Below are 18,525 nucleotides of genomic sequence, written 5' to 3' on the forward strand. Positions count from 1 at the left end.
AAAATAAGAGACTCTTCTTTGTGGAATAAGCTTTTATCAATATTGGTATAGTATAAACTCTTGTTGCCTGAAATGAGAAACACACACACACACACACACACACACATTCAGAAGCAATAGATTTCCACTTAGGTATTTGGATAAATTCCTTGACATATTGATTTACCATTAAGTAATGTGCACCATCCAAGTAATGAAAGAAATGGTTTGAACTTTTTCTCCTAAAGCCAAATTTCAATATTTATACAAGCCAAAGTTATTGTATCTTGAAATCTCCTTTACATCTTTGCAGTCAAGTGACACAATCACAGTTATGAAGAGTCTGTGGGAGGGTTTGGTGATGCTTGGTTCATGTTGTACTTTGCATTTCCACACTTATTGATCTTATCGCCATTTCACACCATTATCTAGTTGAGGCATAGAATGATTACTACTATAATAGGTTACTACAGTGGCTATCTACAGTGAGTAAGTTATTCATTCACATGGACTTGCTTCCTTTGTGTATCAGTATATGATTTATTTCTCCAATATGGCAATATTAAGTTTATTGCTCAAGCAGGGACATTTGAGAGGAAAATGAGAGGTATTCATTATTATATTAGGATGACAGGCATAAACTGAGGCAATTGTGGGCTGACACAGGTGTGTGGTCACCACATCTATGAAGATTTTCTATGCCTTAGGAACTAGGGGTAGATGAGAAGATTTATAACCAAGTACATAGCCAATAATTTGAAACTTGTAAGCACATTTAAGAGATCAAGTATATATTTTGAATTTTGCATATTTCTGTACCACACCAGTTGACTTAGATGAACTTGGAGGTGGCCTAGTAGGTGTCAAAGTCCATGGAGGACCAAGGAAATGGACTAGCGGATTTTCTGAATGTCCAGGGAGACAGTCACAGCTAGGCCATAGGTGCTTAAAATTATGTAAAGACACCAGAAGACAATCTCTTTTGAGGAGTAAGTGCTTTTTTTTTTTTTTTTAAATCAATAACAGTATTCTATAAACTCTAGTAGCCTGAGATGAGAAAATGAAAATGTATCTAGAAGCAATAGATTTCCACTTAGATATATGGGTAAATGGCATTTCTTTGACATATTAATTCAACATTAAGTAATATGCCCCATTTTTCATTATTATACTACTAGAGGCCCAGTGCAAAAAATTCATGCATGGAAGGAGGTGTCCCAAAGCCCAACCTGCACCTTCTCTAATCTGGGACCTTTCAAGGGATGTCTGACTGCCCCTTTAGGCCCAATCCTGGTAGGACATCCCTCTCACAATCCAGGACTGCTAGCTTCCAACTGCTCGCCTGCCTGCCTTCCTAATTGCCCCTAACCACTTCTACCTGCCAGCCTGATAACCCGCTAACCCATCCCCTGCCAGCCTGATACCTAACTGCTCCCTTTCCAGCCTGTTTACCCTTAACTGCCCTCCCCTGCAGGCCTGGTCACCTTTAACTGCCCTCCCCTGCAGGCCTAGTTACCTCTATCTGCCCTCCTCTGCAGGCCTGTTTCCCCCCAACTGCCTTCCCTTGCAGCCCTGATGCCTCCCAAATGCCTTCCCTTGCAGGACTGGTGCCTCCAGACTGCCCTCCCCTGCTTTCCTGATTGCTCCCAACTGCCCTCCCTTGCTGGCCTGGTCCCTCCCAACTGCCCTCCCCTGCTGGCCATCTTTTGTGTACATGAGGGCAGGATCTTTGACCACATGCGGGCAGCCAACTTGTGTTGGAGTGATGGTCAATCTGCATATTACTCTTTTATTAGATAGGATAGAGGCCTGGTGCACTGGTGGGGGCCAGCTGGTTTGCCATGAAGGGTGTCCTGGATCATGGTGGGGATTCCCTTGGGGTGTGGAGTGGCCTGAGCGAGGAGCCTATGGTGGTTTGCTGGCCAGCCATTACCCCTCCACTCCCCGGGAAACCCAAGTGGAGGCCCTGGTATCTGGAATTTATTTATCTTCTACAATTGAAACTTTGTAGCTTGGAGTGGAGCCACGCCTCCTTTTTGCTCCATGGTGGCAGCCATTTCTGTTAGAATTTATTTATCTTCTATAATTGAAACTTTGTACCCCTGAGTGGAGGCCTGGGCCTACCAGGGTGTGCGGAAAGCATGGCTTCTCCATTGCCGGGGAAACCCAAGCCTCCCTCCTTCTCTCTTTGGCTGAAGCCATCTTGGTTGGGGTTAATTTACATACTCACTCTGATTGGCTGGTGAGCATGGCTGGTTGGCATGGCTTGTGGGTGCAGTGGAGTGATGGTTAATTTTCATATTACTCTTTTACTAGATAGAATAATAGTATGATCATAGGGAACTTATTAAAAATAGATGTTTTCTGACCAAAATTTATTTTGTTCTCTTTTTTGCTATTATAAAAAATGCATCTGCATAAAGAGAAATATATGAAAATATTTAAAAATTAATTTTTAAATGTATTCCCCAATAGGCTAAGATTCTTATTTTAGGAAATAAACACATAATTAATTTTTCAAAAGTACAAATCAACTTGTTTGGATTTCTACTTTATTGCCCAGACTTCTGAAACTTGTTTTTTTCTTAATAATATGTTGACAAAACTAGGGGGAAAAAATGCTTATAAAGCTTATCCCAAATCCTGACTTTCTCTAGCCTTAGTTTTTTGTGACAAATAAAGCATTTTTGAATTTTTTAGTTGTGTATTAAGAGGGAAAACAGCAGAGTTAGGAATATCTAATTTAACTGCAATTCCAAAATGGTTAGCTTTTTTTTTTTTGTAGTCATTTTTTTTATTAAGGTATTATATGTGTACATACCTTACCAATCCCCCACACACACACTACCAAACATGCCCTCCCTTCCCATAGTTTTTCCTCCATTGGTTATGTTTATATGCATGCATACAAGTCCTTTGGTTGATCTCTTATCTCCCCCATATCTCCTTACCCTCCCTGCTGTAATTTTTAAAAAAATATATTTTATTGATTTTACACAGAGAGGAATTTAGAGGGATAGAGAGTTAGAAATATGGATGAGAGAGAAACATCGACCAGCTGCCTCTTGCACACCCCCCACTGGGGATGTGCCCACAACCAAGGTATGTGCCCTTGACCGGAATCGTACCCGGGACCTTTTAGTCCGCAGGCCAATGCTCTATCCACTGAACCAAACCAGTTTCGGCCCTCCCTGTGGTAATTTAACAGTCTGTTTGTTTCTTTTTTCTTTTCTTTTCTTTTTTAAAAAATATATTTTATTGATTTTTCACAGAGAGGAAGAGAGAGGGATAGAGAGTTAGAAACATCGATGAGAGAGAACCATTGATCAGCTGCCTCTTGCACACCCCCTACTGGGGATGTGCCCACAACCAAGGTACATGCCCTTGCCCAGAATCAAACCCAGGACCTTTCAGTCTGCAGGCCGACACTCTATCCACTGAGCCAAACCAGTCCCGGCTGTTTGTTTCTTTACTGTCTCTGTATTTATCTTTTTGTTCATCAGTTTATAATGTTCCTTATTATCCATAAATGAGTGAGATCATGTGGTATTTTTATTTCATTGACTGGCTTATTTGACTCAGCATAATGTTCTCCAATTCCATCCAGTTCGCTGCAAATGATAAGAATTCCTTCTTTTTTTATGACAGCATAGTATTCTGTTGTGTAGATGTATGATAGTTTTTTGATCCAGTTATCTGCTGACTGGCATGTAGGCTGTTTCCAAATCCTAGCTATTGTAGATTGTGCTGCTATGAACATAAGTGGTGCATATAACTTTTTTGATTAGTATTCCTAGTTTCTTAGGAAGCTTTTTTTTTTTTTTTTTTTTTTTTTTAATTGTTAAAATAGAATAGAGAAAAAATACCAAGGTACTGAACTCAACTTCTTTAGGTGTCCAGAATTAATTTAAATTCCAACTTTTTCAATAGATATTTTTTACTACCATCTCAGCAGGTGAATCTTGTTCATCTTGGCATGTTTATTAGTTACTCTAGAGTTTCACCTTATATCATCCTATATAATAAAAGCCTAATATGCTAAGCATCCAGTAGGCCAGTCGGCTGTTCAACCAATCAAAGCGTAATATGCTAATGATATGCTAACGCTGCTCAATCTCTCTCTATGATGTGCACTGACCACCAGGGGGCAGATAATTGACTGGTTGATTGACTTGTAGCTTTGAGGTGCACTGACTACCAGAGGGAAGAAGTTCTGATCAGTAGGTGAGCTTGCTGCTGGGGTCTGGCTGACCAGGACTGAGCAAGACTGGCTAGACATGCCCTGGAGCCCTCCCCAGCTGGCAAACCTCCAGGGCCCCTCCATGGCCCCTATTGTGCACCAGTAGGGTCCCTTGGTCTGGCCTGCACCTTTTGCAACCTGGGACCCTTTTGGGGCATGTTAGAGAGCCAGTTTCAGCCTGAGACCACAGGCCAGGCTGAGGGGCCCCACTGGTGCATGAATTCATGCACTGGGCCTATAGTTAAATATAATGGAAATGACTAACCAGGATCTAAAGTGCCTGACTTGTAGATAGAAGAATATAGATAGGGGATGCCTCACACAGCACATGGAAGCCTTGTGAAATTGGAAAGTAAAACTATTCTGATAAGCAGAAAACATTCTTTACAAAGAATAATGATTATTCTCAACTCCTAAGTTGATTGGCTAGTATAGGCCAATGTTTCCTTGTATGCTCCATCTTCATTTCTCCTTACCTGTTTTCTATTCCATGCATAACAGCCAATCACCTCATGTGTGACTTTGAGTCTGGTTTCTGCGGCTGGGAGCCATTTCTCACAGAAAATTCACACTGGGAATTTGTGAAAGGATTGACAAGTGGAGAAAACCATCTTCCTGAGGCTGATCACCAAGCAAACACAAATCATGGTAGGCCATTAAAAAATTAGTTATCTTTCTTTCATGTTGTGGAATGATACTACTGTGTATTTTCATTTCTATCTATATAATAAAAGCCCAGTGACCATATGGTGGAACGACCAGAAGGACCAGTCACTGTGATGCACACTGACCATCAGGGGGCAGATGCTCAATGCAGGAGCTGCCCTTTGGTGGTCAGTGCGCTCCTATGGCAGGCGTGCTGCTCAGCCAGAAGCCAGGCTCACTGCTGGTGAGCACAACCGTGGTGGCAGGAGCCTCACCCTCCTTCGTGACAGTGCTAAGGAGCGGCAAGCCAAGTAAGGAGCAAGCAGGTTAGGAGTGAGGAGTCCCAGATTGTGAGAGGGATGTCTGACTGCCGGTTTAGACCCGATCTTGCCTAAACTGGCAGTAGGACGTCCCTGAGGGATCTTAGATTGGGAGAGGGCACAGGCCAGGCTGAGGGGCCCCCTCCTCCTGCACAAATTTCATGCATAGGGTCTCTAGTCTATGTATAATGTGCATGGAACTTTGGTTTGTCTTGCTTTATACTCTCCTGATCAAATTAATAGCTTTCAGTTAATTGAGTTTCTTAGAAGAAACATTATTTTAATAATCAACATTTTGTTGCATTTTTTAAATGTTGGAATAAAGGCATAAGTGTGTGTAGGGGTTGGAATCCTCTTGTAATTTTCTCTTCTTGCCAGAAATTATGTACAGAAAGCTTATCTTCCTTTTATGACCAATCCAATTTTTGCAAATCAGAAAGAAAAATAGCTTAATCTTCCTTCTGGGAGTTGTAAAAAGAGATTTAACATTATCTATGAAATAAATCTGGAAATACTTGAATTAAATTTAATAACTGATGGTTTCTTTGTAAGAAACAATCTTACTTCTACCTCATATATATTTTTAACCACCATTAACATTTTGACATATCTACCTGGCTGGTATGGCTCAGTGGTTGAGCATCGAACTATGAACCAGGAGATCACAGTTTGATTCATGGTCAGGGCACCTGCCCAGTTGCAGGCTCAAATCACAGTGTGGGGATTGTGCATGAGCTGGTCATTGGCTGATTGATGATTCCCTCTCATTATTGATGTTTCTATCTATCCATCTCTCTTTCTTTCTGAAATAAATAACACATATTTAAATATTTTCACATATTACCTTAAAGTAGAGCAACTACATATAGCATTCCAATAACGATTTTTGAAACTCCTAGGAAAAAAGAAAAGATTTTGTTTCATGTTTTTCTTTTGTTTAGATGCCATTATTCAGATACATTGGTATACTATTAACTTTAAAATAACACAACTAAACTGTAGATCCACTTTAAGCTCATATAACTGCATTGGGCATTATTTTATTTGTTTCTTTTTTGAGATTTCCAAATAAGTATGCCAAAAGTAACAGTGCTGGCCATATTTTTAAATTATAACCACTGGAAGTTGGGGTTGGTGGGGGAGGATATGAGTGTATTGGAGGGAGACTTTGGCCATCCATCTATTCTCCAAAGCTATACAACCAGCTCATTATTTGACAGAGGAGTAAGGTCTTAATTTTTGCTTTTGTGCCAATGAGTTTTATTTTTCTTAAGATTTTTTGGCAGAGTGGATTAAACAAAGTTTAAAATAGAAAGGAAATTTAATTAATGGAATTATACCATATTCATAGTACATTTTCTCCTGCTCATGCAATGTTTTCTTTACCTTTTCTCAAACCAGTGATTGAGTACATACCATCTAATAGATTTAGGTGTGTGCAGATGGAAGCCATGGTCTCTGCCTTGAATAGATCAGACTCTAGTAACTGAAGCAGATAAGTAATGATTTGCAGTAAGACATTATAAAGGTTTTATAAGGGATGGATGGTGACTCAAGTGGATTTTAATGTCTTATTGTAGAGGACTCTGAGCCAAACTGGCTAGGGCCATTCTTTCTCTTTTTAGAAAGGACAAATCAAGCATATATCTCAGACACTGAGCCAACACTTCACCTGACATTGTGTTATCTAACCTTCAGGTAATCACTCTAGTCTCCCATCACAATGAGGAGGAAAACAAAGCAGTACTGGAAGGGAAAGGGGAATGGAATGGAAGTTTCCTGAGAAATGCAGCAGTCAGTCTTGCAGTTTTTATATCTAAAACTACAGACTTCCAGTTCATTATGTTCTCAGAGCTTTGTGTTTATGGATTACAGCTTTTAAAAAAACTTTAATATCCAGTAATTTCCCCCATACACTCCCATATGTAATTTTACATAAAAGATGGCTGGGTTGACATGATGTAGCTTATCTTTTTTGAGTAAAGCCTTGATTTCCATACCCTTCTTTTTTGGTTTGCTTCTACTTTTTCATTCCTAGCTTCTCTATTAAACATTCACACAGCTTGTATGCATCATAGATATGTATAAGTATTTTGTGAAATAAGATCATATTATAACTACTGTCTTTATATTGTTTTCTTCATAATAGTTAGCTCCTGGCAAATTCTTTCACCAGCTCATGATAAAGTATACTTTAAATGTAGTAAAATTCAACCTTTGTGGTGTATAGTTCACTGAGTCTGAATAACCATATATGATTGTATAACCATCAGAAGATATAAAACAGTTATGTTACTCCCTCCAAAATTCTGCCATGCAACTTTGTAGTCAATATCTCACTCCCCTCCAGCCACTGGCATCTGCTGATGTGATTTCTTTGCCTTCATCAGATGTAAATCGATTCATACAGTGTGTAACTTTTTGAGTCTGGTTTATTTCAATCTAAGTATAATGGATTTGAGATTCATTCATATTGTTGATTACAGAGGTAGTTCCTTTTTTTTTTATTGCCAACTAGTCTTTCATTATATGGATCTACCACTAGTTGCTGTTAAACTCACCAGTTAAGGGACATTTGAGTTGTTTCTAAATGTTTGCTGATTATGAATATGCTAGGGGCCTAGTGTACGAATTTCATCCCTCAGCCCAGCCTGCCCCCTCTCATAGACTGGGAGCCCTCAGCGGATGTCCTACTGATGGCTTAGGCCTGGTCCCTATGGAGGCGACTGGGCTGAATAGTGGAAGGTGCCAGCTCCATCCCCCTTCTGCTGCAGCCACTGCCAGCCACCATAGCCACCAAGGTGTTTTCATTAACATGGACTACAGTACTTCCCCATGAAAAAAAAATGACAACCATATTTAGGCATTTTCAAGATACGTCTTTCATCGATTATGACATTTCTTTCTTTTTTTTTTTTTTATCCTCACCTGAGGTTATGTTTCCATTGATTTTTAGAGAGTGTGGAAGAGAGATAGAGAGGAGAAACACAGAGAAACATCAGTGTGAGAGGGACACTTTGATTAGTTGCCTCTTGCATGAGCCCTGACCGGGGCCCCAGGGAGGAGCCTGTAACCTAGGTACATGCCCTTGATCAGAATCGAATCTGGACCCTATGGTCCGCAGGCCAAGGCTCTATCCACTGAACCAAACTGGCTAGGCCAGGATATGACATTTCTTAGCTCTTCCAGTAGTGGACCTTCATTTTTTTCCTCCAGGAGTATGGTAGGAAACCCTAGATCACCTTCTTGGATTCTTATTACTCAAGTTACCAAAAACACTGCACGTGGTGGCATACAGGGAGCTTCAGAAAAGGTGTTTACACTCAAACTGATTGGCTCAGTGGATAGAGCTTTGGCTTACAGACTGAAGGGTCTCAGGGTTGATTCCTATTAAGGGCATGTACCTTGGTTGGGGCACATCCCCAGTGGGGAGTGTGCAGGAGTCAGATGATCAATGTTTCTCTCTTATAGATGTTTCTGACAGTCTATCCCTCTCCCCTCTTCTCTGTAAAAAATAAATAAAATATATTTTTTAAAAAGAAAGAAAAGGTGTTTCCTCTGCAGCCCATGCACAAAGGATCCCCTACATTTTGTCCACTGGGCTAGGGGCATGTCCCCGGCTACCAAGGGCACACTCCAAAACCCAGCAGCCCCACATTCGCTGTGTCCGCAAGCTGGAGGGCATGGACCTGGGCTGCTTGGCACCCCCCACCATGGATCCTGGGGCCCGGGATGCTTGGCACTAGCACCAGTGGGTTACTCCTGGCTGGGGGTATTCTGAAACCCTGGCTGCTCAGGGCCTACAAGCAGACTGCTCAGCATCTGTGTTTGCAAATTAACTTTCCATCTTTGTTGGGTTAATTTGCATACTCACTCCTGCGTGGCTGGTGGGTGTCACAGAGGTACAGTTAATTTGCATCTTTCTCTTTTATTAGTGTAGATTATAAACTTTGCATACAATTTTTTTGTCTGAACATTTTTTTTTTGACTTAGCTCTGTCCAATGCCAATATAGAATTAATGTTTTCTCTATGGTTGGTGAGGAAAGCCTACTATTTCTGGCCATTTGTGAGCTTTGGGACATGGTGAAGCTGCCCCTTTTAGATGTTCCCCCCTAGCCTCAAGTGGTTTTCTCACATTCATGCTCTGATCAGTTCTCATCTGGGGTTTGGCAGGGCGTAGTGGGGACTTTTCTGCAGATCTATTTAGCTCTCTGTGTTTGTAACCATCTCCTTGGCACTCTGCCTTATAAACTCTAGTTACTTTTAAGTTTCCCCAAAATAACAACTCCAAGTTTTCAACTTGAAGAGACCACTTTACCCCTCCTGGTTCCCTGCTTCTTACATGGTAGCTGGATTCTCTCTGGATGGTAAGCTGGGATGATTGTATGGCTTAGCTCATATGTTACCCCACATTTAGAGATCATTAACTAATGATCATGCATTTCCATTGTCCTACATTTAAAAACCATTGTTTAGTATAGTTTTACTAGCTTAGGACAGAAGACTAAATCTGGAAGTAGAAGATGCCTAATTCATTTTGTTTGTTTTCTCATTTCTTTGAACTGCCTATGCCATTCCCTCCTTGATTGATGATTTTTATAACAATGCTTTTAAAATTCATTCTTGTACATGTTATCTTATATAGGGTGTTTTTAAAGTATCAGTTATCTGGGATTGAGACTTCTATATTTTCACTAAAATATATGTATTTATATTTTTAATAAATATTGATAAATTACTTCCCCTACAAATTTTAATGCTTAAATATTCACTAACAGAATAGGAGTGAATGTTTCCATTTACCTACCATAAATAGGCATTTTGTTCTCATTAAATTTTCCTGTTTATGAGTGTAAAATTATATCTTATGGGTGCAAATGGTTTTTATATGAAACCTTTATTTGTATTTCTTAGAAAAATGATCTTTTCAAATATTTATAGCTTCTCAATTTATATCTTCTTTAGTTTCTCAAAATAATACTTTATAGTTTTCAATGTATAAGGTTTTTTGTTTTGCTTTGCATTTTTATTTATTTATTTATTTATTTTTATATATTTTGTTTATTTTTTATAGAGAGGAAGAGAGAGGGATAGAGAGTTAGAAACATCGAAGAGAGAGATCATTGATCAGCTGCCTCCTGCACACCCCCTACTGGGGATGTGCCCTCAACCAGTGTACATGCCCTTGACCGGAATCGAACCCAGGACATTTCAGTGTGCAGGCTGACGCTCTATCCACTGAGCCAAACCAGTTTGGCTGTTTTGCATTTTTAAAAATTAAATTCTCTATTGTTTAAATTGACCCCATTGACCTCTCCCCAGCCACTCCTACCCTTTAGCACATTCCCTTATCCCCCTACTGTCTGTGTCCATTGTTTATGCTTATATGCATGCATACAAATCCTTTGGTTGATCTCTTACCCCTTCCCCCAACCCTTCCCTGTCTTCCCTCTGAGGTTTGATGGTTTCTTCAATGCTTCTCTGTCTCTGGAACTATTTTTGTACATCAGTTTATATTATTGATTATATTCCATAAATGAGTAAGCTCATGTGATATTTATCTGTCTCTGACTGGCTTACTTTGCTTAGCTAATGCTTTTCAGGTTCATCCATGCTGTTTCCAATGGTAAGAGTTCTTTCTTGTTTATAGCAGCGTAGTATTCCATTGTGTAGATGTACCACCATTTTTCAATCTACTCATGTGCTGATTTTTTTATATGAAATCTTTATTTGTATTTCTTAGAAAAATTATCTTTTCCAATTTATTTATCTTTTTTAGTTTATCTAGATAATATTTTGTAGCTTTCAATATGCAAGTTTTAAAAATATTTTACAAGCAAACAAAAAACAACAAAAATACAAAACAAAAATATTTTGCTAATATTTTTGTTGGTATTTGATATTTTTATTCATCATTGCTAGTATTATAGAAATGCAATTTTAAATATTGACCTTATATCCAATGACCTTGTTAATTTAATTTTATTTATAGGGAATAGTATTTTTATTTTATTGGTTCACAATTATTTTGTCTGTAAATAATGACAATTTTATTTTCTGCTTTCTAAATCTTAAGTCTTGTGAGTATGTGTATTTGTATGTGTGTATTTCATTGAACTGGCAAGGACTTCTTGAAAAATGTTGAAGTCCCTGGGTCTGAGTTCAGAGTTTATAACCTTTTTATCCTTTATCTTCACATATACACTTTAATATATTATTTATTTTTAAAATATTTGGTTAAATTTTTAGTATTGCATTTAGCTTCCAAATGAAGTTTCACTAACAATATTTTATATTGCCATTTTTCATCTAAAAATATGTTATTGCTTTCTATTTATCAGAGGATTTATAGTCACTTTTAAGATTTTATAATATTCTTATGTCTGTTGCTTTCTTATTACATTTATTTCTATGTATTGTGTACTAATGTTATTGTGAAAACAATATGTATCATCATTTCTAAATCTATACCTTATTGCTATGGTTAATAAAATAACTTAAAATATTTGTTTTCACTTACCTTACTGAATTATTTTATTAATACTTGTCATTATTTAAAAACATAGAATTCCTGGGAACATTTACTTTTATAATTATATTAGTGGCAAAACAGGAGAACTCTATCTCTACTTTTCTGTTATATTTACTAAATATACTATTCCCTTGACATCTACATTCACTAGACCTATAAGATAATATTATTTTAAGATAATATTATCTACTATGATCTTTAGTTAACATAAATATTTATTTTCACATTTTGATTAAACTAGTTCTGTTGTTTGCCATTTAGGATATTGTTTATTTTGGATTTGATTATTAGTCTTTAGTTGTTTTACTTTAATATTAAGTTATATTATTTGGAATGGCTGGTTTATCACAGTGTTTTCAATATTTGTTGAAATAAATCTATGATTTTACTTTTTAATTTGTTGATCTAGCTGCTATATTGATAGTACTGTTAAATTAAACAATATATTCATTCTTGGAAAGCTCTGATTAATAAGGAAATAATAATAATTTATAATTATTATATTATTGTTTTATTCTCATCTGAGGATATGTTTATTAATTTTAGAGAGAGAGGGAGAGTGAGAGAAACATCGATTAGTTGCCTCCCATATGTGCCCTGACTGGGGGTTGAACCCACAATATTGGTGCATGGGAAGATGTTCCAATGAACTGAGCCACCTTGTCAGGGACATGTAAATGTTTAATAAGGATTTCAAATGTAATTGGTAATATTTTTATTAGACTTCATATCTTTGATCATGAGTGATGTTGCTTGATAGTATTTTCTTTTTAAAAAAATATATTTTATTAATTTTTTACAGAGAGGAAGAGAGAGGGATAGAGAGTTAGAAACATCGATGAAGGAGAATCATTGATCAGCTGCCGATTGCACACCCCTCATTGGGGATATGCCCGCAACCATGACTAGTGAGGGGTGTGCAAGAGGCAGCTGATCAATGATTCTCTCTCATGCCTAGACCAGAATCAAACCCGGGATCTTTCAGTCTGCAGGCCGATGCTCTATCCATTGAGCCAAACCAGTTTCAGCAGTATTTTCTTATAAAATATATTTTTATTGATTTCAAAAAGGAAAGGAGAGGGAGAGAGAGACAGAAACATCAATGATGACAGAATTGGGGATCAAGTCCTCAACCCAGACATGTGCCTTGACTGGAAATTAAACCAAGATCGTCTAATTCATAGGTTAGATGCTCAACCACTGAGCTGGGCTATAATGTATTATTATTATTTAAATTCTTCTATTTTCTTTCATTCTCAAAGATGTCTGCATGCATCATAAAGTGAGTTAGGGAGCTCTCCTAGTTTTCTAAGTCTTAAGATCTTATGAGTAATTTTGCAAATATTTGTTCTTTAAAAATTAAATAAATCTTAGTCATGGGGTTGTACATTTCTAGTAGACATTATCACACTTCCAGTTATTTTGTGGTGTAACCAATTTATTCAAACCCTTTTTGTCTTTTAGGTTTTAGAGTTTTTGCATTTTTATATATCATTCTTTATTAAGTGTTTGAAATTGTACACATTTTAAATGTCTGAATATATATATTTTTTATTTTTTAGTATTTTGTTTAGACTTTTGAAAATATTCACTGGAGTTTTACCTGAACCTGAGGATTTTAAATGTGGAATACTTTTTTAATATTATCTTTTCCTACTCTATTTCTTTATAGGTGAAATGTAGAGAATAAAATGAGCTTATGCACTGTTTCCATTAGTCTTAGGTTGAAATTTGGGAAGAGTATTCCTCAGCCTTCCCAGTTAGCTTAGAGATTTAAAAACCATATAAACTGGGTACTATTTTCCTCACTCAAAGGCAACACTGCTAACCTGCAACTTTGGATATTTTGTTAAACATATGGAGTATCTATAAAATAATTCATTTTAATACTGAAATCCATTTCTGTGCAGTCAGCATTGACTTGTATGTAGAAAAATCACCTTAAGAATGTGATATTTTCCAGTAAAAATGGTTGGCTTTCCAAGTTGCCCATCACTTCCTGCTTATCAAAGGGCAGGATCAAACATTGACATTGTTCAGAATAGCCTTTCTTGTAAATTTTCAATATTCAAGGACAACTCCCCCCGACAGCAGTTCAGATGTGTGAGCTTTTAGCAGCTAAGCGATGTTATCCCCCTATACATTTGCCATGAGCACATCCTCTGTAGTTAAAATCTATAAGCAGTTATTTTGTTAACGTTCAGATTAGATCTTCAATTAAGCATTCATCCCCACTAGCACAGACCACAATGTCAAACATGTAAGCCCCAGGAGGAACCAAACTCATCCCATAAGCTTTATCCTTCAGTACTTTGTGAAAAACCTTAAAAATAAAGCTCTCATCAAAATTTCTTACGGGCATAGTGAGTATCTAATTGTAAACTTAAAGGCTTCATTTAATTTGATTTTAAACTCTTATGATGTGAGGTAAGCCAATATAATATTTGTTTATAGGATTAATTCAAGACCTTGTTTTTAATCAATTAAATTTTATTTTAGGTGTTTAATGTTATTCATCTGAAAGTGCTTTTAGTTGTCTATATAGATTAATGGTAAATAAGTAAAAATATAATATTCTTTACTTAATTGACAGTTGAATGTGTGCAAGGATAAGATGCTAGGGTAAGGAACTGTGAAAAGCACAACAGAAGAACCTGCATCTATATGACTTTATATTTGTTCTTGCAGGATTGTTTATTTATTTGCAAGCACATCAATTGCCTGGAGTGGCCAAACTTGGAAGTCCTGTTCTTACAAAATCACTTAATGCCTCTAACCCATGTCAGGTAATTTACTATTGGAATTTCTATTGGCCATTCTGTGGTGGTAAAGTGTGAGGCTTGTGCTGCTCCTGCTAGTAAATGTCTGCTATGTTTTATCACTGTTTTCATGATGAATTGAGAGATTTGTATGAGTTATTTCAGCATGAAATGCCATGTCCTTCCAAAAGACCATTTGCAACATAACTCATGACATTCTTTTTTTGCGGGAGGGGCACTAAGGAATATTTCTATCATTTTATAGTATTTTACACAATTCTTCCATTAATCTAAAAGCTATGGGTGCATGTTGTCAAAATTGCTTTTTATTTTTACCAATAATGTTTATCGATTAAATTAAATTTAGTTAAAAATGCTTGTTGAAAGAAAGATAAAAGGATGAATATATGCAGAAAATAATTATGTTTTCTGAAAATGTATTCTTTTAATTAGTTCTCCTGGAACCATATCTACACAGACTAAGCATTAGAATACTCAATTCATTTTAAAAGCACAATAAAGAAAAAAGCTGAGGTTTGGAATCAGATAGATTTGGTACAAATCTCAGTTCTGCCACTTTTATTTTAAATTCTCACATGAGGACATGTTTAGAGAGAGAAAGGGAAAGAGCAAAAGAGCAAGAGAGAGAATGAGACCGAGAGTGAGAGTGGGCGAGTGAGTGAGAGAAACAGGATCAGTTGCTTTCCATATATGCCTGATCAGGGATCTCACTCATAAGGCAGGTGTGTGTCCTGACTGGGAATCAGACCAGCAACCTTTTGGTGCACAGGACAATGCTCAACTAACTGAGCCACTCCGGTCAGTTTCTGGAACTTTGTTGAATCTTAGTTCTTCCACAGATTAAACGCTCTAGTTGAGATTCAATGTCTACACTGGAAACCTTCGTATTAGCATACCTTCTTCACATGGTTGTAAATATTAAAATGTGATTAAGTCACCTAGCAAAGTATTTGGCACAAAACAAGGATTCACTAAACATATTTTTTTCCCTTTCTATAAAACTAAAACTAAATCAAATGTTTTCTCTTCAACTTGTCTTGTTTTCATTCATTTTGAGATTTTTGACATCTCTCTAAGCCCTCAGGATTTCAGCTTATTTTTTTCTCTTTAGTTATAAAAAAATAATGAAATATCAATATTGCCACAAACTAAATTCATCACTTGTAAATATAGGTTATAGCACTTTTCTAATAAATAGAGGTATAAATATATTACATTTTCAGCTTTATAGAAATCTGAGAATCCACAGAACTCTTAATAGGTGTTCATTCTTTTTGTTTTCTTGTCATCTCCCTCCTCCTCCTCCTCCTCCTCCTCCTCCTCCCTTTTTTGCTGATTTCTCTGTGGGGATTAGGATTAAAACGACTACCTGGATTTGACTTCCACTTCACTCAGCTGCACTCTGCACCCATCTTTGCTTTATTTTAATGAAATTCTATGTAATAAATATAGTTGTTTCTCTGTTTGTGTGTTTGTTTTGCTATTTTGTTTGAGAACTCCTGGAGATTTTGTGCCTTCAAGAAATGCAATTCCTATTGGTAAATACATTTAGAGACATTGGGAATAATGCAGAAAGGGATAACATGTATTAATTCTACCTCTTTTACAAAAATTTGAACACAAAACTTAAGAGCTTATTAGGAATTTCTGAGACTCACTGAGAAAGCTTATTTTGTTTTACATTTTCTTTTAAAAAATAATCTGCCTTTCCCAGTGTTGTATGCTGGTAGCCATTCATTTTGGTCACTGGGATTGTGTTTCAATTTATGATTATTTCCACTTGAGGACATTTTTTTTTCTACGGTTACTTAAATTTGAAGCTTAGCTGTGGGAAGTTATTTAGGTGAGGACTCAGTGAAAGCAGTGGACAGTTTCGATGTCTGATAGTTTATCTTTCAGAACCAAGTCCTCAATCTCCCAAGGTCTCAGATACTGATTTAATTGTTTGCCTTCACTTCTGGAAAAGTGAGAGTGCTTCAGCATTACAGACTGTTAGAGAGGTATTTGTTTTTCACATTTTGTCTGCATCTGCTTTAATCTTAGTAATCTTTGAGGTAAAAGGAGGAATATTTGGATCACTTTATAGTATTTTCCAGCTTAAGAAATAGTAGTAGTCTGTTAGAAAATGTTATTTATAGTTTGAGATACACATAGCTAATGTTATCTCAAAAAGGAGTATCTTAAGAATATAAAATTACTTTTTATATATCTGTGGCAATGTTAGATTCTTCTATAAAAGTTACAGAACATGGGAACAAACCAAATTCTTATTTTCTTTAGTAATCAGTAGACCCAGCTGATCTTTCTAATTTGAACATATTGATTATATTTTATATTTATACATTGTATTCATGGAATAGCAAATGTTCTTCATTATAAAATGATAAAGTGAGGCAGTGAGATAACTGGGCACTTTGTATGATCAAAGCCTTCATTTTATAACATTATATGATCTTTTTTCTTACATAATCAAATTAGGCTAATGTAGTGAAGAACATGTTTGTTTTTTTTTAAAGAACTATAAAAGAACACAAAGCTTTCTTTTCTATCAGCAGACTTTTAGGGTTATTATGAATTATTACCTTGTACTTTATATATGGCCAACACATGGTATCAACATGCGCAGTTGTTCTGGAGTTTATTCTTGTTCAAGATATGGATTTTAATTTAAAAGCTTCAAACCTTCCTTCAGACACTGGTGGAAACTTGGCACTATTCTCTTTAATAGCCAGGAGATAGGACAAACAGAACATGTGGGATCCAGAAGCCACTATTTCTTATCAGTACTGAAATGCTGTTACTGTTTCCAATTAACTAGGAAGTATCAAATATGAAGAGGATTTGTATGGATTAATATTTTTTGAGTTCTATTTGAGTTACAGTACAAAAGACAAAATATCTCAGCTTTAGGATTTCTTAATTAGATACAGGAAGATTTATAATATAAAGTTTCTGCTTCATAGATATTGGGTGTGTTTTTTAAAAATTCATAAATAAAAACATGAATGAAGAGGGCAAAGATGGATGAAGCAAGAAGTGGGATGGTTCCAGAACAAAGTGATTCCGGGCCAGGCTACACATTCACATCTGTGTTTCAGCAGCCCGTGCAGAGAAGACGAATGAGTCATCGTGGGTTAGGATTGTGGAAAGTAAAAAACAAAACACAAAACAAAAATAGTTCAGAGTCTTCTCCTTTGAATGCACCAATGTAAACATTTTTTACCTGATTTAATACACGCTCAGTGCTTACTTATCTACCCTGCACTGATCACAGTTCTCAATGCTGGGGAAAAACAGGGACAACCTGAGCAAACGCTGGCCATAAAGGTAGGTTTAGTAAGGGTCCCAACAGCAATTCAGGGTTAAGTACCACAAGAGGGTGAACAGGGTATAATAATAATTACCCACTTACAACAACTCTCTCAATGAGTTTTGAAAGGCCATGTCTTATAATGTTCCTCATTTAGAGTGATGAACTCATGTCAAAGACAAATTAATGAAAAAAAGTAATTATGAGTGGGGCTTGGAATGGTGCAATCACACTTTGTTCCTGATTTTTGTTTAAATCAAGGATAGATGTTAGAATATGTGATGCATTCTAGGGAAAGTAACAGTTATGGGGGAGGCATTGAGCAAGTACTCTCTACTTGTATATGGTTTAAAAAAATGGAGATTAATTGGTTAATGAGAAAAACAGATTACAATTTACTGAGTATTCCTAACTTCCACTTAACTTTGTTCAGATAAGGACTACACAGACAAAAGTTATAACTAGGAATCATAAAAATCACTGTGGTAATGGTGAGTTGTTTTTTGTTTTGTGTGTGTGTGATAAACAATCTTCCTTTTCAATACAGACTTATTGCCAGCTAAATTTTGAGGGAATAACTTGTTTCCTTTCTTTTTTTTTTCTTTTTTTTGACTTTTTTTTTTCTCGGTATTTTTATTATTCTAGATCTTGAAGACAAGCAAGTGTAGCAATACCAGGCAGGGCCCGATTTGATTTAAAGTGGAGATGGCAGAGGCAG

General features: G+C 36.6%; 1 protein-coding gene across 1 annotated transcript in view; it reads left to right on the top strand.

Moving 5' to 3' along the window:
• The window catches only part of MALRD1 (MAM and LDL receptor class A domain containing 1), a gene marked incomplete at its 5' end in the record, with an annotated part of 553,418 nt that overhangs the window by 84,830 nt on the left and 450,063 nt on the right, over positions 1–18,525 (top strand). The window contains 2 exons of the mRNA XM_084867858.1: positions 4,721–4,867; positions 14,406–14,503. Of these exons, the coding sequence (XP_084723984.1) occupies positions 4,721–4,867; positions 14,406–14,503 (245 nt within the window). The remainder of the gene's footprint in view (positions 1–4,720; positions 4,868–14,405; positions 14,504–18,525) is intronic.

Source organism: Pipistrellus hanaki, assembly GCF_964339955.1.
Source record: "Pipistrellus hanaki genome assembly, chromosome: 1".
Classification (NCBI taxonomy): Eukaryota; Metazoa; Chordata; class Mammalia; order Chiroptera; family Vespertilionidae; genus Pipistrellus; species Pipistrellus hanaki.